The 26481-nt window shown below is 33.3% G+C and overlaps 1 protein-coding gene across 8 annotated transcripts in view; it reads left to right on the forward strand.

The window, feature by feature from the left end:
- LOC128223788 (carbonic anhydrase 2-like) overlaps positions 1-24471 on the forward strand; it is a 46896-nt gene extending 22425 nt beyond the window's left edge. For 6 of the 8 annotated variants that reach the window (XM_052933169.1, XM_052933177.1, XM_052933170.1 and 3 more), the window contains exons 2-8: positions 16340-16387; positions 17726-17923; positions 19662-19783; positions 20171-20266; positions 20567-20681; positions 23559-23668; positions 24142-24471. In XM_052933169.1, coding sequence (XP_052789129.1) covers positions 16357-16387; positions 17726-17923; positions 19662-19783; positions 20171-20266; positions 20567-20681; positions 23559-23668; positions 24142-24249 — 780 coding nt within the window. In that variant the 5' untranslated portion in view covers positions 16340-16356 and the 3' untranslated portion in view covers positions 24250-24471. Of the gene's footprint in view, positions 1-1315; positions 1340-2007; positions 2098-16339; positions 16388-17725; positions 17924-19661; positions 19784-20170; positions 20267-20566; positions 20682-23558; positions 23669-24141 lie in introns of those variants that run through there. The other 2 variants (XM_052933175.1, XM_052933173.1) reach the window with 2 other exon arrangements.
- The last annotated feature ends 2010 nt before the right edge of the window (positions 24472-26481 follow it).

Here is a 26481-nt window from a genome sequence, read left to right on the forward strand (position 1 = left end):
TAAACAAACTTATCTAAAATCTCCAATATTAAAGGCAACTTGAATGTATGCTCCATGTTTATTGTTCAGGATTTCTAAAGACGAGTCTACAAATGTAAGTCAAATTGTAATGTTGGCAATGACCTTTGTAAGATCTATATTACGCTTATTATATTACCAAAAGCACGTATACAATCCGCTGCTAAGTAGCTGTATCTTACCTCTGCAGCAAGAGTTCCAAATACATAATGCTTTCAAGAGCAAAAATACGATCCTGTTCCTCCCATTCTACTTCATGTTTGGACAAAAGCCTGCTTCTATCGTTTTAATGACATAGAATACCACGGTCCGCTTAAAGTAAACATCAGTATGTGACCGCATCAAGAGGCCCCATGGAAATTAAAATTGTTCGTTTGCATTTTTATGAACTCTCCTGATGAGGTCATTACATCCAATACAGATGGAAAAAGCCTTTTTATTTATCAGGTTTTCTTCTAAACACTATAAAAGTTAAATTAATACAATACAGATACATAATTGACTGCGTTTTGCTACCATCGAACCATAACATGACTCTTAACGTCTTTATGTGAATTCAGAATACTTTGTTTGACAAATTATTTTATAGAGGTAACTAATAGTGTAGTTCCATGCTCATTCACTTAACTTAATAACTTTTTTTCGATTTCGGTTGTTGTGGGATTTTTCATGCAATTGGATACAGGTTGATTTTGAAAGCTAAATTAGAACTAAACTAACAAAAAGACGCCAATCTTGCATGCAAACAATACACACAAGTCATAGCCAAACTGACCTTTGTTATATTTTAACATGACTAGAGTATTCTTGAAATGAACATGTCGTTTAACATGTCGTTAAATCGATGCTAGCTTGACAGTTGTGTACTTACCATTGCTCGCATTTATTGTCGTTATTCAAAACATTTCATCATTAAACTTCAAGAAAAAACTATGTACGATTATTCATTTTGTAATTAACTAACTCTCCTCACATGTGCAACTCTAAAAATCGTTTTATAAAGGACGTCTCGTCGTTTACCCTTTTCCACATATTTTTCTGTTCACATAATGTGATAAGGTTCGACCGTTGTTTATAGTTCGGAATATTTCAGCCCTCGTGTTCGTGTGTTAAATATAATTTGGAAATGATAAACATTTTTAATTGGAAATGCATTTTTTTGTTCATCTGCACTTGTTTGTTTAGAGATGTCTAGTATAAGTTGACATTGTATACATACCATTTCATTAACACCTTTTTACACTTCCTGTTAGATGGCTTCTCTTCTTTGAATCTTGGCATTATTGAGAAAATTGTGCTGGTAACAAGGTTGTCGATAGCAGTGAGTTTTTTCCGATGAAAACTATTGCGAACGTTGATGAGCATGTCGATTGTGGTTAGATAATACTATGAACCGATTTTTTGAATGCATCCTACGATTTATGTTCAGTTTATTGATGCTTTTCCAAAGTATATATATATATTTAAGTTTAAGAGTAAATATACTTCTTTTCAATTTCGTCGGTGAAGTATTTGATATGGTGTAAGACATAAAGAGGCCAAACGAATGGCTAGTAGAAGGCCGTATAACAAAGATTTCTATCCGTAGAAAACAGTTTATGATTATCAGAAATGCTTGTGTATGCATTCGTCATCTCTTGACCTAAATAGTTTGAATCCGGTGAAATAGACAGCGAACCCGCGCCCGTTTCTTCCATCATTTCAAAAATTTGTCTCCGCTTTCCTAGCGTCTTTTACTCATCTAAAATACAATCAACCAAAATAATAAATGTTAATAGCCATGATTGGCTTAGAAAGCTCAATAAGACCTTTCGACTAATTAATTACTCTCTATTGGTTCTATGGAATCGGATCTTCCAAGCTTATTTCTCAGATAATTATCAACTACAGAAGCTATTTATTTTATATCTGGAACTGACCGTGCAGTTTTATTTCCAGAACTTAAGACTTCTTCGATCGATCCAATTCCTTGTTTCACACATTCATCTGCTCATACAGTGAGAAGGTTTGTCTAGTGTGTGTTAACGGTATCTGATATTTCTAGTATATTTTTGTGCGCTGTAGTTGGAATCTAAAAAGGCAAGTTTCTCTATATATCTTTATTGTATACGAAAATTTTAACTTCCATTTTTGTTATATTGTTGAAAAGTGACCGATATCAGATGTGTGCATTTTTGATATCGGGTATGTACCTTACTTATGCTTACTTACAAGTCCTGTTTAATACTTTTGTTGAAATTGAGATATCGTGTGTGTTGAAATTGCACATGCTGTCATTCGAAACACTGCGGTCATTTTACATCGTACCCAACCTCGGATGTATATCAACGGTTTAAATTGTCAAAATTCTTTACATTAAACTAGGCTGCAAGTATATTACGTGCTAGTAATTTCAATTTTGCAATTTCTCTTCTGAAACGTAATTATTAATAAAATAACACAGGGAATCAATTTGAACTTGTTTATTCAAATTACACGTTAAAACACTACAATAAATTATTATTATTATTATTATTATTATTTTATTATTATTATTATTATTATTATTATTATTATTATTATCATCATTATTATTATTCCGAACTACAGTACTTCTACTAATGTACCGGCTTGCATCCAAGGTTGTATTTAATGGAAAAGGACGAGTTGTTCCAATCGACATGCTGTAGGCAATATCATTGTCGTTTGAAGTAAGCCTGATATCATTTGCAGCGATAACAATATCATTATCGTCTCAAGAGTATGTAGAAAAATGTAGATCTTCTTTAAGTCATGTTCTATATCGATGTGTTGACCGCATCTAAAGGTGTGTTTTTGCTTTGCTGTTAAGCATACTTTGTCTGTAAGTAAGGCAGACGTTATAATATTAATGTTTAGTGATAGCATGGAAACATAAGTCTAATATTTCGTTAGGTAGTTTTCAAGTACATATATAGTAATAATACTGTTATCAGGAGGTTCTATGCTATTGTTTGTTTGCAAAGCCCACTTTTTGTGCTAGCAACTCAATTTGGAACGTTAACAGCTAACAATAAATTACTATGGGAGCTCATTACAGAGTAAGCTCATTATAGAGATATGTATCGACAGCTTATTTCAACTTTGACATAGGTTCAAATTACGCGAATTGTGCAAAAAGAAACAAGAAATAAAGAATTAATATGTATCCTCTAGCCATTGGTAGCTAGATAAATGATATTATCACAATATGCTGAAGAAAGTTTAGTTTTTTTGAATTACATTGACTGACAAAACCTAAAAAGGACCAAAACGAAATAAAATTATACAAAATAGCATTTTTTTCCCCTAACATATATGCAGAAAAGAAAAAAGATCCGCCGATAGACTTATTCTTTATTTACTATCGAGACTCTGGATTTTCCAAAGGTTGGCAATGAAGTTACGGTAATAAACATATCATTTGTTGAATGATCATTGTTTGTTCCAATTTGTTAAAGGCAGGCATGCTATATAACGTTTTATAACGTTTTTTTGCATTGATATTAAGCCAACTATGAGTGCTGCAAATGTTGCCATTCTATAGATATGATTGTTATCATTAACAGCATGTTTACTTTTATGAATGCATTATTAACATGAAGCAATCGAAGTATTTCAACCACAGTTTCAAAATAAGTTTAATTATTTCCTAATATTGCACTTCAACTTAATATACATGTGCATGGTTCGGGAATGATACTTATTCGATTGCTATTATGTTTGTACATAATGTTTCTAATTAAATTTGTTATGCTCCCCGAAGTGATAGCATATAGTAGCCGCTTTGTTCGTTAGTGCGCCCAGCTGTGTGTCCGTCCGTACGTCCTCTTGTCCGTCATACCCTAGTCTGGGGATTAACTTCACAACTGCTAATGGGATTGAAATAAAACTAAGTGTATAGGTAGTTGGCGATTAGAAGAAGTGCAGCGCAAAATCATTAATTCATTAAGGTATCTCCCCATAAACATTTTCTTTTCATAATTTGTGCTTTTCCAGGCCATATCTTGGAAAATACTAAATGGATTGAAACGAAAGATATAGATATATTGCAATGAGAGAAAGAGGTAAGCAATAGAACCATAATCATGCCCTGCATATTTTTTGTAGTTGTTTCCCCTTTACCTGATGGAAAATACTAAATGGATTGAAATGCATATTAAAATGTGGAAAAATGACAATAAGAGGAAGTGCATTACCAAGAACTATATTCATGTCCTGCATAATTGTTTAGTTATCTCCCCTGTTATTCCCCTTAACTGATAGTTTGAGGAAATCTTTTGGCCGGGCCATATCTGCTGCTTTTTTATTTTGTTGCTTTAAATTTACTTTAAAAGTTAATTCTCAAACCACCGAATATCTTTCCATGTTATGATTTTTTTCCAACTTGTGTATAAAAATGATAAAACCATTTACCTTCTACCAGCACATTGTATTACATTGTCTGCCTTTTCATTGAAAATGGGCGTATGGGGAGCATTCATCTATTCGAGCGATATTCTTGTTTGTAATTTTGTATATATTGTTTATGGTAGTTTCAAATGTGTACATTTCAAGCACTCGAGGGTGGGAATTTTGATACGAGTACAATACACAAGTATCTATATTTAATATATATACAATTTCAATTATCCATGATACAAATGTGGCCAACTACCCGTTAACATAAGTATCAATTTACATATGAAAACACTTTGTCATGATTTAAGTTTTATACTCGGTTCACTGTTGGGAACTGCAATGCCACATTGTTCATTTGAACAGGTGCGATGCCTTTTTATTAAATGCTGTATAATTTAGCAATAAATATTTCAAAATAATTAATTGAAAATATCGACTGTCCTGTTCTTTGCATAAGCATTTGTTGAGTGTCAACTTCACGAGTATCTAAGCAAGTTGTAAATTATTAATGAGAGCGCTGAAGGCCTTAAAGGCTGTAGGCGCGACAAAATTCCACAATTCTTGCTCAAAGGCAATACAAGTAGAATCCAAAGAAAATGAGTGGCACTAAATTGTAACCGATAAGTGCCTGTCGTAAACAAAAAATAGTTAATGGAAATTGATCAATTTTAAGATAATTAGCTAGATTTATAACATTAAATGATAAACCTTTATGTACTAGGATATATTACCATTGCTTTAATATGGCAAGTGTATTGGTAGTGTAAATTGCTTGAAATGAAACCCAATAATGGCTGAGGACATTTTGAGTTATTGTAGTTGTAAAAGTAAGGCAGGCTCTTTAAGTGAACATATTTCCATTTTCTGCTTAATTATCTATAATTAACCTTTTCCCTCACTTCTTCACAAAAAAATATTTTTCGGCCTGCTTTCCATATTAAATTTGCAAATTTATGAACATATTTAAATTAAGTGTTTTTTATTCGCACTATTTTGAACCCCATCACACCATACGTCTCCTTTTTAACTCCGGCGCATTAATTCAATAACATAGCAAAAATGACGGTGTTCCCTACCATTTTGATATCTCTAAATAAGAAAACGTTTCTCCTTTAAGGTCTTTGTAGATTTTTTATACCTTGGAGTCAATTTAATGTAATGAAGTGAAAAGTATATAGTTTTTTTGTGTGTTTGCACTTTGTTATATGTATCTTTGTCATGAAAATGCAGTTTCACATCCTACCTAAAATGGAAGATACTATTTAAGGAAATCTCAATGATATGAGGCTCTACTTAAAGAAATAGCATTTTTTAAACCGATACCTGTTCAGTTAACAGGAATAACGGTGTATATCGCACATATGTTTTGGGGCAGATAGAAGGTTGGTGTATATTGTCCATGAATTTTGAGGAAACAAGAAGTATGGTGTACATCTTTCATGCGTTACGAGCATTATAGGTATCGTACATGTGTACTATTTATCACAAGGCACACGGTTAACCAAGTGTAAATCGGCTTTTAGTAATAAACAAATAATACCAACCTCACAATATTCGTCATTTGAACAACCTGAGTTTATCTGGGGGTTTTAGTACCTGTCAATATGACATGTCTACCCGTTAATTATCACCTACCTTGCCGGCTTATCAGCGACTGCGGTCATGGTTGATGACAAAGATTGCAATGTATATAAATACTGTATATATAAATGTTTATGTGCTTGAATGTGAAATTTAAGGATATATGTCAATTCTTTACTGGAAGTAAGTATCTTTAAAAGTAAAAGTTTCAAATTTTAAGACACCAGTTAAAGGGTATGAGATCAAGTGGTAGTTAAATGGAAAGCTATATCAAGCATAAGAATTATAGTCATCATCATCATCATCATCATCATCATCATCATCTGCACCCTCCATCACAACCAACATCTACACCACCACCACCACCACCAACAACAACAACATTTTCACCATCAGCGAAATTATCAAAACCAAAGACATATACTCAACAACGACCCAATCATCATTATCATCAGTAAAACATAAAGCCTCCTTTTTAGATCTGTGGATGTTTTCGATTGAAAATTGCCGAGGATTTCCGAATGTAGCTAAGGAAGCTGTATAAAATCTTACGACTAATTAATTATTCTCCAATGGTTCTATGGAATCGGATCTTCCAAGCTTATTTCTCAGATAGTTATCAACTACAGGATTTAATTATTTGATATCTTGAACTGACCGTGCAGTTTCATTACCAGAACTAAGGACTCCTTCGATCGATCCAATTCCTTGTATTACGCATTTATCTGCTCACACACTGAGAAGATTTGTCTAGTGTGTTCACGGTATCTGAGATTTCTAGTAGATTTTGTGCGCTTTAGTTGGAATCTTAAAGGCAAGTTTCTCTATATATCTTTATTATCTACGCAAAATTTAATTCCAAATATAGTTATTTGGTTAAAAAGTGATTGATATCAGATGTGTAAATTGTTGATATCGGGTATGTTCCTATTTTGTGTGTTATTTTTCCAAGTATTCTTGATATATTTTAAACACCTGTTTTGTTTTATCTGAGGTATCGTGTTTTGTGGAATTACACATGCTGTCAATCGAAACATTTTACATCTAACAGACCTCGGATGCATATAAACGGGGTACTATGATTTATTTTCATTTAACTACACTGCAAATAATTATCGAGCTAGTAATTTCATTTTTGCAATTAAGCCAAAGATATTCCTCTAATGAATCTTAATTATTTATGCAAAACTCTGGCAATCATTTTGAACTTGTTTATGCAAACCACTCGTTTTTATCGGCATACATGCGATGTTGTTTTCAAAGGGAAATGGACGAGTTGTTCCGATCGACATGATGTAGGCAATATGATTGTCGTTGGTAACCTGTTTAGGAGGTGATAACAATATCATTATCGTTTCAAGATTATCGAGAAATTTGTAGATCTTCTTTACGTCATGTTCTATATCGATGCGTTGACCGCATCTAAAAGTGTTTTTTGTTGCGTTGTTGTTGAGCATATTTTGTTTGTAAGTGCTGCAGATTTTTTAATATTTATTTGAGTAATATAATGAATGATAATGTCATTTTATGTTAGGTAGTTTTTGAGAACATATACGTATAAATCTTCTATGAGGAAGTTCTATGATATTTTTATTTGCAAAGCATACTTGTTTTGCTAGCATCTCAATCTCGAACCTTAACAGCCAACAATAGATTACTTTACGATGCTATGGAAGCTCATTACAGAGTAAACTCATTACAGGACAGCTAATTACAGCCCATTACAGAGATATGTATCGACAACTTATTTCAATTTGAACATTGGTTCAAATTACGCGAATTGTACAAAAAAGTAAGAAATTATCTGTACTACGTTGGGAGCTAAGCGATCGGATGCTTTTAAAAAAGAAATTTAAAAGCTGAATAATTTTAGTTCCCTTTTTAATGTACTTTTCTTTTGACCGACAAAACATAAAAAGGGATCGAAACGTACAAGTCATTGATTCATTCCAAAATAGCAAGAGCTTTCCTAACATATAATTGGGAAAGACAAAGATCCGTTGATATACCAATTCTTAATTTTCTTTCGAGTCTCTAGATTTTCCAAAGGTTGGCAATGGAGTTACAGCGATAAAAATATTATTTGTTTAATGATCATTGTTTGTTCCCATTTGTTAAAGGCAGACATGCTACTTAACGTTTTTTTGCATTGATATAAATTCAATTCAATTCAATTCAACATTTTATTGCATTAAACATATCAGACATGTTTATAGCAAATACAAAATACATACATGTGCAAGGCATGGATTTAGACACAAATTGTTTTAACAGAAGAGCAAAACATTTGTTTATGGATACAAACAACACCATACTTATTAGTTTCTTAAGATGTTTGCATAGTATATAAATTTTGATAGATTAATTAGAGATTTATTTGAATTGTTAGATAACAAATTGATAAACTTTTGCTTTGTTGGCCACGTGTAGTAATATCTTTTAATATATTTGGCTCTTAAGTCTGCGTATTTCGGACATAAAAAACTTTAGTAAAAAGTGATATTCGTTTTCAATCATTCTTTGGTTGCAGTAGATGCATAATCTTTGAGATCTATGTGTATTAACGTATCTACCACGTTCAATTTGTAGATCATGTGATGAAACTCTAAATTTTGACATATTAAACTGGTTCTCCCACAAATAGCCAAGCCCGTGTTCATTGAGAATCTGTTTAACTCTGAATGCCCAGTTACATCCCTTATAGTTAAGTTCGTTATTAGTATCGTTTTATAGCATAATATATGTTTATATATATTAAGAAGTTCTCGTTTAAAGTAATTAATCTTATCCAGTACTTTATTAGTAGTTTTTTTCTGTGTATTGACATCGGTATTCGACCAAGTTCACCATACAGAGCTTCGCGATTGGTAGAGCGTCTCACACCTAATATTTTCCGACAAAATTTCAAGTGCAAAATTTCTACATCCGGTCCCTCATGGTAGCCCCATACTTCTGCCCCATAATTTAGTGTTGGTAAAACAAGCGAGTCGAACAATTCAACCCTATTACTAACTGGAAGGTCCAGATTATTGTAAACGACGAATAAATTATGGAGTGAAAACGATGCATGTTGTGCGACTCTTTGTTGAGTGCGATTCCAGTTTCCATTTTTAAAAAGATGTACACCCAAATATTTCAATGAAGAAACAACATCGATCTTAGAGTTATATAAATAAAAGTCATATAACGTATGGCGACCATTTTCAATTCTGTTTTTTGTTTTATTAACATAAAGACGCAAAACCCACGTGTTACAGATCTTTCGATGTCATTTAATATTGATTGTAAGGTTTTAGGATCATTTGCAAAAACTACCGCGTCATCAGCGAATAATAACATGAATATTTTCAGGTCATCAATTTCTAATATGCCATTTAAGTTGCTATTTATACTTTCTAAGATATCGTTTAGAAAGAAGAGACACAAAATGCTACTAGCCGGGTCCCCTTGTTTGACGCCTATGTTAGAACTAATTGGAGGAGACCTTTCATTTCTGTATCTTATGGATGATTTGAGAACAGAATACATAGATTGTAGGTTTTTTTACAATTTTTGTACTTATAATCGAAGACAAGAGTTTTCTCTATAATAAAACCCTATCAATCCGGTCAAACATTTTCTCCCAGTCTAAAAATGCAACATATAATTCATTCTTATTCGCAAGAGATTTTGTGATAAGGGCGTGTAATACAAATATGCAGTCAATTGTCGATTTATTTTTTTGGAAACCGAACTGGTTGTCAATAAGTGTATCATGTTTATCCGACCATTTTATTAGTCGATTTACAAGTAATTTTGAGTATATTTTCGATAATATGTTATCGTAATTCCTCTAAAATTCTTAGCCAAATGAGCCCCGCCTTTAAATATTGGGATTATAATACCTTCTGCCCAATCCCCGGGGAATACACCATCATTGAATAATTTATTATAGAAACTTACTAAAAATAGCGAAATTATGTCAAAAGAGTTTTTAAATATTTCGGCAATAAGTAGATCACTTCCGGGACTTTTTGAATTACTCTGTGCAAAGACAGCGTCTTTTAATTCTGATTCTGTAAACTTAATATCTAAATCATCATCGTAAATAGTTTGTAGGCGTCGTATGATTAGTATTATTGATTTCATGTACCCCATATAAAGTATCAAAATGATCATACATACGATCTAGTGTCACTCCAGTTGGGTCACTATCCTTTTGTTTATATTGCTTTTTAATATTTTTCCAAAATGATTTTAAATCTTTCTTTGCAAGTTTACTGATACGGTTGCCCTCAGTGCGCATAAATTGCCTTTTTGTTTACGTTTGATATTATTATATGTTCTTTTTTTATTCAGAAATTCCATTTTATTTTCATCATTCCGATTGTGTAAAAACTTATTTCTAGATATATTATTTTTTTGCGCGCCTCATAGCACTCCTTATTAAACCATATTTTCTTTTGAACATTATTTGTATTCAGATTTGATTGTTTTTGAACATTTTTTGGCTTTCCAAATACATCAAGAGCACTTTCTTGCATAAGTACGGTAAATGACGTAACCGTTTCATCAATGGACCTATTATGTAAATTAGCAGTCACCTGGTCAAGTAATGGCCTTTTACCCAATAATTGGTCCCGAAATACATCGACGCGTGAATTATCCCATTTGATAGTAATTTCGCGGGCGGAGTTATTATTTTGATGATTTAATACGATTGGCGGTTTACGTACGAGATGGAAATTGATCCGTGAGTGATCTGACAACTCATTAGGGATCAATATTTCAAACAATTTAACTATTTCGAAATCAGATTGATTCAATATTAAGTAATCTACCAAACTTGATAAATGTAAATTCGCCAATATCACAATCTTTATGTAATCGACCATTAGCGATTAAAAGATTTGTTGATTTACATAATTGTAAAAGTCTTTTGCCATTCGTATCTAGCACGTGGTCCTTGTTTTTTCTAGGTTTATTATAAATATTAGATTGTTAATCTAGGTCACTATCGAGAAATCTGTCAAAAAAAAAATATGATCCAATTCATTTGAGGTCCTACTATTAAAATCTCCAGTTATTAAAATCTTTCCCTGCGATTTATATTTTTCTGTACCTACTTCTATTTGTTTAAACATATCAATATCACTATTTTTTAACACTTTAGAATCATGCGGTGGAATATAAATACAACAAACATAAACATCAACATTAAAATGAAAAACAGACTTACAAATTTTTATCCAGACTATTCCACTTTGTTGTTTTTCTATAAAACTAATTGTCTGACTTAGTTCCGATTTTTAGTAAACCGATATTCCACCAGAAAAAAACGACCTTTTTTAGTATTCGGTGACTTATTACCAAATAAATGATTAACACAGTAACCTTGAATATTCAAATTAAATTATTTTTAGGTGATAACCAAGTTTTAGTGAGTATGCAAATATCATGTGATTTTATAATATCCACTAAGTCCGGGTCCGCTAGTTTTCTACATAGTCCGTTAATGTTCCATGAGATAATATCTAAATACTCTTCCTGACCCCCTTATTGGGGAGTTGTTTGGGGTGGGGTGTACACTTTGTTATTAATGAAGAGTTTGTCTCCAACAAATCGTACTCGGTGTCCTTTCTGTTTTTTTCTGCGTGAAGAATAGGGTAGAGTTTCTGCCGTGCGTCGCGCCACTCCTTGGGTAGTTGGATCCCGATTCCAAGTCCACGCTTCTTCAGGTCGTCCCTTGCGGTAGCCGCCGCCTGGCGGACATGTTCACGGTCATGGTAATAGTGGAACTTGACAATGATTGGGCGGGGTTTCTTTGATCTTTCAATGTTACCCAACCTGTGTGCCCGGTCAAATAAACTGTTAGAGGCGTCAATGGTCAAGACGTCTTTGATGATGTTTTTTACAAGCTGGCTGCATTCAAGACTTTCTTTGTCCATATGCTGATAGGATCGGACTTCCGGTTCCTGTAGGGCTCCATCCTCTACTATACCTTGTTGTGAACGCGCTATATTTTCTGGGATGCCGTAAATATGAGGTTTTCTTTCATGCTACGAAATTAAGCATCCAATATCTTTCCGTTGGCATGTTCATTGGCTATTTCTAAAGAGTTGATAGTATCATGTAGTGTTTTACAAGATGTTTGGAGATGCTTAATGTCATCTTTTGCTGTCTGGATGGAGCTTGCATGTTCTTCAAACTTGTCGCTTATGAAAGAGGAGGCAGTTTCTATATCCGCTACTCGTTTGTCGATCGAATCAACTTTGGTTTCTAAGTCGTTCAGTTTAAGGTTCATTGTGGTCACTAACTTTTCCACATTTTCATGTCGAGAAACAGTTGATTTTATTTCTATAGTATCTTCCATAATACTAGTAGCCCAACGTGGTGTTTGGGCAGTAGGTTGCATAGTACCTTGACTAACCGGGTTGAACTGGGTTGTAAAAGAACTCGGTGGGGATTGCATGTACGGCCCACCAAACGCTGGAAAATTCATATTGTTCATGCTACGGAGTGTCGCTAAGTCAAGATAAAATATTCAGGAGAAATTGCTGGTGTAAATGGTTCTTTACGCGTTTAGTTTTTGAATCCGTATCCGTGTTTTCACTCGAGGTCTTTGTGTTCGGATATCTAAAACCAGTAAAACCAGTTTTCGGCTGGTCACTGTGGTCACTCGTGCGCTGTATACATGAATCCTCAAACAATGGAGAAATTTCTTTTCGCTTTTCCTTCTTATTTGAGTTTTTATTTTGAGGTTTTTGTTTTGGTGGCATGAAGAAAGTTATCCTGATAATTAATATATCCAAAGCTTAGTCCAGAAAACACTTTATTTTACATTTAATTCCAAAGAAATCAAGGAGCCTAAAATCCATGCCCTCTCCGCTGAGGGGAGATAGAAAAAAAATAGTGATGATTTAGTAATCAATAAGGCAACAACTTTGTGTAACTTTGTGAAATACATTATACTCTATTTCTCTATGTGTAAAACTTTGTGCTTTACTTTGTGTGCATCTTAAACTGTGTGAACATTCTTAGTGACTTAATTCAATTGAATGAGTTAATAATTAGACTTATATATTTAATTTAAACTATTCATAATACTGTTATTTGTTACTGGAATAAAACGTGAAAACAACATGGCGCTGCACGTTTCTTTTTGTCGGAGTAACGTTATGTGGCAGACACACGCAATGTCGTGTTGCGGGTGTGAGGCGCACAATGCCGTGCACCTAAATGGTCGCATAAAATAAACAACCTGTGAGTGCTGCAAATGTTGCCATTATACAGATATAAAGGTTTTGTTTGACAGCCTGTTTACTTTTGTGAATGTTTTATTATCTTCAAAACGGTAAAAGTATATCAATCACAAGAACAGTCGTAAAACCAATTGTTGACGAACTTTCATTATAAGTTCAATTAATTCGTAGTATTGTACTTCAACTTATAGATGTGCGTGGATCGGTATTAAACCGATAATGATTCGATTGCTATTATGTTTGTACATACTGTTTCGAATGTGTTTATTGTAGCCACTTTGTCCGTTCGTCCGTCCGTCCGTCCAGCTGTGCGTCGATGTGTGCGTTCTTTCGTCCGTCACACCCTTTTCCGGAGAATAACTTATTTATATATACTTTAGTATATATATATATATATTGCAATGAGAGAAAGAGGGAAGAACTATAATCCTGTCCCGTGGATGTTTTTACTTATCTCCCCTTAACCTGATGGAAAATACTAAATGGATTGAAATGAAACTTGAATTGTAGGTAAATGGCAATAAGAAGAAGTGCATACCCCGAAATATAATCTTGTGTTGCATGTTGTTTTAGTTATCTCCCCTTATCTGATAGTTAAAGAAATATCTTGGATATTTGTGAATTACAACTGCTGCTTTTTATAGTGTTACTTTAAATGTATTTTAAAAGTTAATTCTTAAACCTGAGCATATCTTCCTACATTACGATTCCTTCCAACTTGTGTATAAAAATAATACAACCATTTACCATCTACCAGCACATTGTATGCCATTTTCTGCCTTTTCATAGAAAATGGGCATATGGGGAGCATTATTCGCTTCAAGCGATAGTTGTGTTTGAATAGTTGAATATATTGTATATGGTAGTTTCAAATGTGTACATTTCAACCACTCGAGGGTGGGAATGTAGATACGAGTACAATACCCAAGTGTAAATATATAATGTACATAGAGTTTCATTTTTCTATGATACAAACATGGTCAATTGCCCGTTAACATAAAGTATCAATTTACATATGAAAACAATTGATCTTGATGTTAGTTTTATACTCGGTTCACTGTTGCGAATGGGGATGCCACATTGTTTATTTGAACAGGTGCGATGCCTTTTTTATTAAATGCTGTATAATTTAGCAATAAATATTTCAAAATAATTAATTGAAAATATCGACTGTCCTATTCTTTGCATAAGCATTTGTTGAGTGTCAACTTCACGAGTATCTAAGCAAGTTGTAGATTATTAATGAGAGCGCTGAAGGCCTTAAAGGCTGTAGGCGCGACACAATTCCACAATTCTTGCTCAAAGGCAATACAAGTAGAATCCAAAGAAAATGAGTGGCACTAAATTGTAACCGATAAGTGCCTGTTGTAAACAAAAAATAGTTAATGGAAATTGATCAATTTAAAGATAATTAGCTAGATTTATAACATTCAATGATAGACCTTTATGTACTAGGATATATTACCATTGCTTTAATATGGCAAGTGTATTGCTAGTGTAAATTAATGGAACTGAAACTAAATAATGGCTGAGGACATTTTGAGTTTTTGTGGTTGTTGAAGGCAGGGAACATATTTCCATTTTCTGCTTAATTATCTATAAATAACTATTTCCCTCACTTCTTCGCAAAAAATATTTAAGAGTCTTCGGCCTGCTTTCAAATCCATATTAAATTTGCAAATTTATGAACGTATTTAAATTAAGTGGTCTTTTAATTCGCACTATTTTGAACCCCATCACACCATACGCCGCCTTTTTGAACCCCCGCGCATTAATTATTTTAACATAGCAAGACAAAAAGTAGATCTGACGATACGTAATCTCGATTTCCGGTACTAAAGTCTGTAGGTCTGCGGCGTATAACCCCAAAATGATGACAATATATCTATATTTTAAGACTACATTGCCCATAAATTATTTGAGGTTGTTTCCATCCATAATGATATCTTCAAATAAAAAAACCCGTTTCTCCTTAAAGGTCTTTATAAATTTTAATGTTCATACCTTGGAGACAATTTAATGATATGCAATGAAAAACATATAGTTTTATTTTTGTGTTTTCACTTTGTTAAATGTACCCTTGTCACGAAAATGCGAATACAGTTCTTCCCTTAAAAGTAATATACAACTTAAGGAAATCTCAGTGATATGAGACTCTACTGAAAGAAATATCAAAGTAATCTGTTGTAAACCGAATATCTGTTTAAAGGTAACAGATAAAATATGGTGTATATCTTTCATGCGTTACGAGCAAATTATGTATCGTGCATGTGTTTTAATCACAAGGCACACGGTAAACTAATCATACATCAGCTTTAAGTAATAAACAAATTATACAAAAACTCACATCATTCGTCATCTTTAACAACCTGAGTTTATCTGCCTTCTTTTCCGTAAATATGGTGTGTCTACCCGTTAGTTATCACCGGCCTTGCCGGCTTATCAGCGACTGCGGTCATGGTTAAGGTCAAAGGTTGCAATGTATATAAAAACTCTACATATAATTGTTTATGTGCTTGAGTGTGAAATTTAAGGATTAAGGAAATGTCAATTCTTTACTGGAAGTGTAAGTATCTTTAAAAGTAAAAGTTTCAAGTTTATAAAAACAAGTTTTAAAGGTTATAAGATTAAGAAAATGGAAAACAATAACTAGAATAAGAGTTATAATCATCATCGTCATCATCATCATGATCCACATCATCATCATTATCGTCATCAACCCACAACAACCGGATTATCAGCATCAGCGGCATTATCAGAATCTAAAACATACAATCAAAAACAACTTAAACATGACCAACAACAACTAAAATTCGACATCATCATCATCATCATCATCATCATCATCATCACCGTCATCATCATCATCGTCGTCGTTATCGACGTCGTCGACGTCATCATCATCATCATCATGGTCGTCGTCTTCGTCATCATTAACATCATCCGCATCAGCATAAGAATAAGAATCAGCATCAGCATCATGGTCATTTTTCATTATAATCATTATAGGCATCAAGTTCAATTTAATCTTTATCTTTCTGAACTCACTAAGTTTGAGTGTCCAAACTGTTTTTATTGCAAATCATTATTATTATTTTCAGGATTAAAGAAAACAGACATGGCGCATTGGGGATATATGACGAAAAATGGTAAACGGATGTTTAAAAATATCTTGCTTTTTTGTATACGTGTACGTTTTCGCTTGTGCAAAAATAAGACGTCTTAATTCATTAAACCCGTTATTTTATTTAATAAGATTATTCAAATTGTTTTCGCACAGTATGTTAAAATGTCCTGCATAAGATAACAGGACTTTGAATCACTTGTTTAGTATAAAGTGCCTGTTTTATTCAAATTGTTTTCGCACAGTATGTTTAAATGTCCTGTGTAAGATTACAGGAATTTGAATCACTGGTTTTGTATAAAGTGCCTGTTTTCCAATTTGATATTTATTTAACATGAAGTCGTTCAAATTTACAAAAGACATGACATTGACCCGACCCGGTCACTACGCTGTTTAAACTAACCCTCACAAAAAATCCCACAAAGAATCGCTTAACTGGCTATCAAAACAAAGGCCATGTGTTCAATTATACTATTTGGCTGAACGCAAATAATCTGGGTCAGGCGATTGAAAAATCCAGTTTTATCTGGATTTAAATATGGTTTTGGTTATTTCGTTTATTTAATAATGCTTATGACCTACTAAATTTTCATGATTCTTGAACTATATATGGCTCTTTGACCACTTACAATCGACGTGTTATCGGCAGAACTATGATACTTATACCCATGGTTCTGAATTTATTAAACAAATATGCTGACTAGTTTTTTAACCTTTTAAACCCCGAACGACATGACAAGAGACGCGGTTAAAGGGTATATTTTATTGAAAACTACTGTCAACATGACGCACACAGGACAATAATGAAACATGTGTTATCTTAATTAGCACACAAGGTTTATCACTTATCTTTGCTTAGGCCAAACAAAAATATATGTGGTGAAATCTTGTCCAGAAACTAGTCGTTTTTGTTTTTGTTTTTTTTTGCCATAAGACTTTATGTAAATAGGTAATTGTAATCTTTGGGGAAACGCGATTAAGTTTTCTTCAGAAAAAACCTTTAAATGTATTATAAACGATGTTATTATTATTATTATTATTTTATTATTATTATTATTATTATTATTATTATTATTATTATAACTATTATTATTATTATTATTATTATTATTATTATTATTATTATTATTATTATCATGATTATTATTATTATTATCATTATTATTATTATTATTATTATTATTATTATTATTATTATTATTATCATGATTATTATTATTATTATTATTATTATTATTATTATTATTATTATTATTATTATTATTTATGTTGTGGGTTGGCACCTATTTCGTAGGTAGGGTGAGGTAACCCGATCCAGAACTTGTTTAGGCCTTAATAGCTCGTACTTTTTAAATCATTCCAGGCCCATCGACTTGGGTCAAGGATTTCCCGATCGCCAACGGCGAACGTCAATCTCCTATCGATATCGTGACGTCAGCGGCGGAGTATGACTCCGAAGTCCAGGGATCCAGCCCCTTGTCGACCAACTACACTCCAGAGAGTGAAGTCAAGCTTGTCAACAACGGACACAGCATTATGTGCCAAATCACGAAAAAGGGAGGTATGTGTTTTAACAGCGGAGATATGGAGTGTTTATTCCGAGGTCTATTTGCAAAATGTTACACTTAGAATGGAGAATAGAGTGTTAAGTATGAATGATTGTTATCAAGTTGATAATAGTCAGCTTATTTATTACATTTAACTGAATACCACAAACACACAACAAACACCTACGTACGCACACACGCACGCACCCCACACACATACACAGACGCATACACACACATACGCGCACGTCCGCACGCACGCATGAACCAAAGCACGCCCGCACATACAAATGGACTTAAACGGGCAACAACCGTTATTGAAGTTATTTACCCATCAACATCCTAAATCAATCAGGTTAGCGATTTGTGCAGTTGACACTTTAAAATGCTCATCCACAGAAAAGGACAGTCGATATTTCAGATTAGTTATCTAGTTTATTTCTAAACTACACAGCATTTAACAAATAAAAAAGAATAGTATTTGTTTAAATCACCAATGTGGCATTCCAGTTCGCAACACTAACCCGAGAATAAACTATCATCACGACAAATTGTTTTCATATGTAAATTGATACTGAAAGTGTATCTTGATTGTATGTAAATATATTTTTTGGGGGGTATTATATGCATCTAAATTCTCACCATCGAGTGATTGAAATGTACACATTTGAAACAACCATAAACAATGTAACCAACTATACAAACAAGAATATCGCTAGAAGCTTGTTCACTATTCTTGCTTCCAAAATTGCCATATACATGATGTCGTATGTTTTTTATTATATATGAAATGCAAACTTTTAATTTTTATTTTTATAAAATGGTTCAACTCTAATAATGTTATTAACATTGAACATTGTAGAAAACTGTGTTTTTCTTGAGAGAGAGAGAGAGAGAGAGAGAGAGAGAGAGAGAGAGAGAGAGAAGAGAGAGAGAGAGAGAGAGAGAGAGAGAGAGTGCAACTGATTATTATAGTATAGTATGAAAGTCTTTCTCGAGTCTCTGAGCCTCCCTTGGTCGTTACACGTTGCAAACGAACCAAGGAGACGCGCACATAGTCTAGTAGGCTCTCATTTAACCTTGAACCCAAATTTTCTTCTCTAAACTTGGTTGCGGAACGCTTTTGATGTCATTCATCATAGTTGAAAAGCCGCTTTAAGGAGTCTTTGTACCTCGTTCAATAATGAGGGTAAAATTCGCTATTATGACTATTAAATGTCACTTTTATCTGCAAGGGGGGTTGTAGGATCAAGCTGTAATGCAAACAAAAGGCTGACCACAAATTTTCTAACACCTCTTCTGCAACTCCCCTCCCAAATTGCTACGTACCGAATCCTCATTCATTTTCTGCCGGAAATCATTTAACTATCTAAGAGTCTGCGTACAAAATAATTTTGATTGTGAGTACCACGTGCCATCCTCATGAGTCGCGATTAAAGTTGTATTTATACTTCAAGGTTAAACATTATAGCAATATATACTATGGAAACATTATACACTGTAATTGAAGTACCAGTCATTTGTCATTCATAAGATATATTGAATATTTCTATTTTAACAAAGCTTCAGTGGCGACAGTCTCCAACCTGGATTAAGTGGCCATGTACCTGTTTTAAGCAGCCAAATTGACCTTAGTGTTTCATAGGTGGACACTTAATACAGGGTTGACTGTATTTAAAAGGAGCTTATACATTGCTAAACTGCCTTTTCCTTTAACATGGAGTTCGCTTTGTACCGATGCCTTTTTTCCAGTTCTGACAGGCGGTCCCCTGGGTAAAGATGAATACCGCCTGGAGCAGTTTCATCTTCATTGGGGTGCCGAGGACGGCCGTGGATCCGAACACACCGTCGACGGGAAGATGTACGCTTCAGAGGTTAGATACTCTTACGTTAACACTGTATGTGTACTCACCGAATGTTTTATATTGAACGCAGAATGGAATGGGTATACATGAAAACTAGTCTTGCTTTGTCGATAACTAGACCTTTGATGTAATGCGTTTCACACTCATGTGTCAACAGATGCCCTAAGCGAGCACATGATTTTATCAAACAATTTAGTTGTTATTAACCCCCCGATATTAGCCGTCACAGTGCCAAGAAACTTAAATTCAATATCGTTTTGGCTCGTTCCTGTGTGTTTTGTTTTAAATCAGTAACACTGCTGGCAAATATATCGGTGTGCCAACATTCATCAGATCTGTAAAGATGAAGAAATTGTGTTCTGTAAGAGACTTACAAAAGGCATGCAATGTTTGCAGCTTCATCTGGTTCACTGGAACGCTACTAAATACAGCAGCTTCGCAGACGCCGTCCAGAAGCCTGACGGACTAGCGGTTCTTGGCATTTTCATCACGGTCTGTGGCACGCTTCATACTCCTATATTGAACATGCAGTAGTGAAACTGCAGCAATTCCTTCCTTTTGCACAACATGTTCTCTGCTCTTCATAGAAAATCACGGCATAGAAATTCCAAAACGAAATACACAACCTGAAATAAATACCGATCGGTCTCGATATAGCAAAAATATTGTTCACCATTGCAACGTATGCTTTTTTTATAACAAATACAACAAATATGAAATTGTATCATATTGATAATTAAACACTAGTGTCAGTTGCTTTTATTTTAATTCAATCACATGTTTAAATTTCAGCCTGGGGTTGCGTGCAATCAATTCAAAGTTATATCAGATAACTGTGGTAAATTGAAGACCAGTGGGGCGGAAATGACCGTGGAAACCACCCTTGACCCCACCCTCCTCCTGCCCTGTAAGTAGAACCACAGACACCAGAATGTATTTGCAGAGCCACATGATGGGCTATAAATAGTATTATTTTGAGAAATCGTTTTATTATTTCCCTTTATAAAGTAACATGTAAAATTGTACCAGTTTATCTACAAACGTCTGTTTTTATTAGCAGACATGAATTTTAAGTGATAAATAATTTAAAGCTGAAAATATTTTTAAAAAAATATGTAAAAATTGTAGTTCTTTAGAATTGTTGAAAGTTTTATAAGAAGCTACATTATTCGGCTTTTTATCACGTATTGTTAGGAAAAGAAAAAAACAATCACGTAATGTTAGGAAAAGATATCACGTACTTGTACATAATAACGTTACAGAAACTGATCAAGTTTCCACGACTACTGAATATTTCCACATACTAGCAATGTGACATCCTTTAAAAAGGGTTATAAATAACGAAACACTTCAACATCCGGTTTAATAAGAGATGAATAAACTTGATAAAATGCAAATATAAATACTATATCAGCATAGAGAGTAATTATGGACTTCTTGAGCGTACAAGTGATTTCACTTTTGGATTTTAAATAATAAACCGTACTTGTCAAACACTGAAAGGGTAAGACTGCTACTTAAGAGAATTATAGAAATAGAAGAATTTATATCCTATATACAGTACCGTAGTGCGTATCTGAAGATATTTTTTATTACCTCCCTTTCCAAAATTATAATTAAAAGTATACCTTTATATCTTAAGAACTGTGCATTTTTATTAGAAAAACTACGATAAATATATAGGGGAACATTTTATACGTCAAATATATGTTATAAAAAATAGTTATATATAACTAATGTTTACTCTTGAATGTTGAGTTATGACCCTTTCGACGAAATGCACATTCACAGATACCTCTGGTAGTGCAAGAGTTTTTAAATCTCCATTGCCGTGGAGACAAATATACAGATATAACCCGGAATTAGTATCGTAAGTGAGCTGATGTCAATGGTACTTATATTTTGTAATAATAGTTAGCTAACCGGTGATTGTCAGTCAATAGATGTTGATGTATATCACGCCCCCATACATCAGTAAATGACACAACGCCATTAGTCCAGGACTGTTCACGCGGTGATCCCATATTTTCCATGTTTGGTCACATAATATATATAGAATCAAAATGGCGATCCATCCGATTCCGATGAATAAATAAAACATTTAAACATGTACAAACAGGTTGTCGACGTGATATATACGTTAAGGTGTTAGTAGGTGATCCGATATATGGAATACACGGGGCGTATGAAACCATTTTCGGGTTCGATCTTAGAAACTATAAATATTGGTCATTCGTTATAAAAATTTAAAACAATGTTAGTTTTATATATTATAGATTTATGATTTAGTGTTTAAATGGTATTTTATGCAAATAAACATTTTTTTTAGCTATAATCAAAATTGATTGTTGAATGTTGGTGTTACATGTTTAAGGGTTTGAAAGAGCATTGTCCAAGCGATTACTTACTATTTACTACTATTGAAGTCCCAGTAAGTTTCTGGGTTTAGTTTATATATGCAATGAAAGTGTGTGTATACCACGTGATATATTGCGTCATAAATGCTACGTCGGAAGGCAAATTTTTGCTTCGAATGAAGAATTTAAACAAAGATAACGTGACTATTTCTCCACCATTTCAAATGTAACATAGTGCAGTCCACGCCGCTTACAAGGCTCCACCTTCGGTCATTTACCAGAGTTTGATTGAGAATTTAGTTTCTTAAGAATATATATGCAAAAAGCTAGAGAAACATGCTCAGTAGCAAAAAGTTTAAACATAAACCCGGTTTAGTGGCAATGGGCAACGCCAAAGACATAGAACACAAATTCACAAACAAGAAACATAGAACAGCACACAACTCTACAAACAGCACAGTGCATAAATACTATATATTACCTAACAATTCTTGATAAACATTCCAATTATATATATATATATATATATATATATATATATATATATATATATATATATATATATATAAAAAAAAAATTAATTGGAATGTTTATCAAGAATTGTTAGGTACCGCCTTGAAACGGTCAGTAAAATGTAAATTTACTGGGCACACTTATAAGACTTCAACACACCTTTTCACAAAACAACCGTCTGACGGAGCACTGTCAAAACATATTTTGGAAACAGGTTTGTCGAAGTGTTTGATGAAACTTATCACCCATCAAACTCCGGTAATAAAACGAAGGAGAAGCCCTTTGTTTCATTTAAAATGGTGTAAAAAAAGAAAAGTTATAGTTGTTTTAATCCTTCAACTTAAGCAAAATGTTGCCTTCCGACGTAGCATATATGACGTTATTTATCACGAGGCAAACACACAGTGGATAAAGTCTGAATAAAAAAATGAGGTCCACACGACGCTTTATTGAACAGAAACGAAAGAGAATGTCAATTACTTGACGACTGACTCGCTTTATATTAATGGGGTAAATACATAGGCGCTAAATTCATAATATACTCTTGGTTTCGTTGCATGTTTGTCATTGCAATGAATGCATTTTTAGCATTCTTTGGGTTAAACTGAGTGTCAATATGATAAAGCTGAAACGTCACTTTGATTTACATTTCGGCATTTCAGTTACAGTTAAGGCTAGGGTTCGCTCCCCACTACAACCAAGTTATTTATAACTTTGTTGTATTTCGTTCTGCAATTCTTGTATCAAAAAGTTAAACAAATTATACTCGAACAGTTTTAAGATTCATAACCGGGAAATCTTTGTGTGGTCTAAAAGGTCCCTTTAATGGAAGTATATTGGATACTATAAATATATCGCTGAATTTCCATTGTATTTTTTTTAACATGTTACTAGATCTGTTATATGAATTGCAGCAAACACGAACGATTACTGGACTTATCTCGGCTCCCTGACCACGCCCCCACTGTTTGAAAGTGTCACGTGGATTGTGTTTAAAGAGCCAGTCGAGTATTCAAAGGAGCAGGTATACAATTCAATGCTTAAATCGTCGTTGTATTTGTATAAGAGCATATTAGTGAAAAAAAATGTTGTTGTTTTTTAGAAAAAAAAAACGTACGAGGAAAATGCCATTTAGAGTACGGATTAAAATTACGAGCGCACATGATTTTTTTTTCATTCCCTACGTAGATGTTAAGTGTATAAACCGAGTAAAGCCTTGTCAAATAAGCTACAAAATGTTTATATACAAAATGATTGTCCATGGAAAGACAACATGTTTTCCGTTTAACGTGGAATATGATTCAATACGATAGTCGTAAAGTTTAACAGAAACATCCTATTAAATATTTAAATCGAGGTTATTCCTGCTTTCCGCAGTAACTGAAAATTGCGTCACAATTATCGTTGGGTTGTCACGCTATATTTACAAGCATTCTTAACTAAAAAATAAAAAAAACAATCAGGGAAAACTACGTAAACGTTGCTATTTTTTTTCAGCTCTCAGCTCTCCGAAACCTAGTGGACTCCGATGACAATCCTATGCAGGACAACTACCGGCCTCCGGCTCCTCTCAAGCAGAGGAAAGTGAAGAAAACCTTCACGTAACGGATGTTTCGAAATGAAATCCATGTAAATGAAATGTTTAAATTAAAATGAAATCCAAGGGAAAGCACTTCTTTAAGTGTTGATTCAAGAATGGTCGAGTTGTTTTGCTTATGTTACAATGTCGTTTGTTATTTTGCAGTTTACATCATAGTACACAAACAAATACAGTATTACTACATATATACATTCTGAATATGGAATATTAAATATGTTTCCATTTAATTTTATGTTGTTTTTTACTTATTCCTGTTTGTATTTGTTAGCGATTTATGAAATGTTTACATAATTATCTTTATATAATATATGTTTATATCAAACCCAAAGAGTGTTTACATTTGGGATAGATTTTGCTTGTAGCCAAAGAGTAGCCTTAGTTTGAATAAAGACAGTTACCATGTTTTACTATCTACGAAAAAGGAAGTATATTAAAGGCCCTTTATATTTGAAATTGAAAGCTTGCTTGTGTTTATGTTCACGACTTAAAGGTTCTCGCTCATTGTTGTGATATGCACCTTTTACAAAAAATGTTAAAATATTGTATATGGAAACCACAATGTAACATTTTAACATAAAAACATGTTAGTAACGCGATTCAGCAAAAGGCTGTAACGTGATTGATTAATGTACAATATCACGTGATATAACCAATGTATTCGACAAAGGTTATACTATCCTTGTGGTCGAGTAGCTACGGCGTCAGTATATTATTTTTATCCCTCAACCAGAATATTTTGTTAATTAAAACTTAAATAAATATTATTGTATTTTTTTCTGCAACTTTGATATAAAAGAGTTATCAAATCATAATAGAAGTGTTTTCGGATGCATTACCGGAAACACTTAATTTTGGTGGCAACATATGAGCTTGACCCTTTATGTTATTCATTAGTGGTAACATGTAATAACAGTCGAACCCCGATGGCTCGAACTCCTTAGGACCGGCGAAAATACCTCGAGCCCCGAAAATACGAACTAAGCGGGAAAACTTACGTTCAGTGTAAAGAGATAGGTCCCTAGCATTCAATTCGAGCCAACGAGGAATTCGAGCCAAGCGAGTTCGAGCCAACGGGGTTCGACTGTATGTACATACTCATAAAACTCAAAGGTTATGTCGCTTTTATCAAGTAGTTTAGCATTAAAAAGTACACAATATACATCAGTCATACAAGAAGACTTCATAACAAATCATTTTAGTTTACCCATAAACTTTTGATACCCCAGTAAAAGTGCTTGCAATTAATAGTGTCTACAACAATGTTGAGTAATTGTCTTTTTTTATTGTTTGAGTTGCTTACTTTGATAATTTAGTTGTTTATGTATTAAATGCGTTATGTGCAAATAAAGAAATTAAAATAAATTAAATTAAGTGTTATTTTTTGCTGTTATGCAAATCATGATAGTATACATCAATGTAAAGACATGAAAAGAAAGTGATAATTTCACAATGGAGATTATAGGATGTATTTAATGAATAAACAGACGCGCTGAGTGCTAGGTATTTAAATGGAATTATTGGAGTAAGTAAGTTAATGATTAGTTTTGCATGAACAATTGAGTATGGGCGTATTTCATCATTAAAGAAACGAACATGCCAAATAAATATCAGTTACACACATGAGCGAAGAATGACAATAAAACGACTAAACAAAGTAGTAATAAATATATAAATGTCATTGCCCGAAATAACACACATAATATACAAACCCTTAATCTATAATATGATTATAGGCGCGAGTTCATTGAATCATGAACACTTGAAAACGCAATAAATTTGAGACAGGCTTCAAAGATGTTTTTACTTTAACAAATGAACGATTGTAAAGTTCGATGTTATTTGAAGCAAGTAAGCTGGTGCTTATTACCTTAAATTTCATCACTGTAAAACGAAAATGAAAGATGGGATGGCATTATTGAAAAAGTGTTTAAGTGATGAAGAAATGATTGCGACATATAACTAACAATGTCGCTAACTTAGTAACGAACATGGAATTAGTTGATATTGAAGAAAGAAACATGAAAATGGAAGTGATAAATTAGGACTAAAATACGAAACTGACATCAGATTTATATAGAAACATGAAAATGTAAGTGATAAATTAGGACTAAAATACGAAACTGACATCAATCTATATAGAAACATGAAAATGTAAGTGATAAATTAGGACTAAAATACGAAACTGACATCAGATTTATATAGACATTGTATGAAACAAGGAACGTGAATAATTGGGC

Source organism: Mya arenaria, chromosome 17 (genome assembly GCF_026914265.1).
Source record: "Mya arenaria isolate MELC-2E11 chromosome 17, ASM2691426v1".
NCBI lineage: Eukaryota > Metazoa > Mollusca > Bivalvia > Myida > Myidae > Mya > Mya arenaria.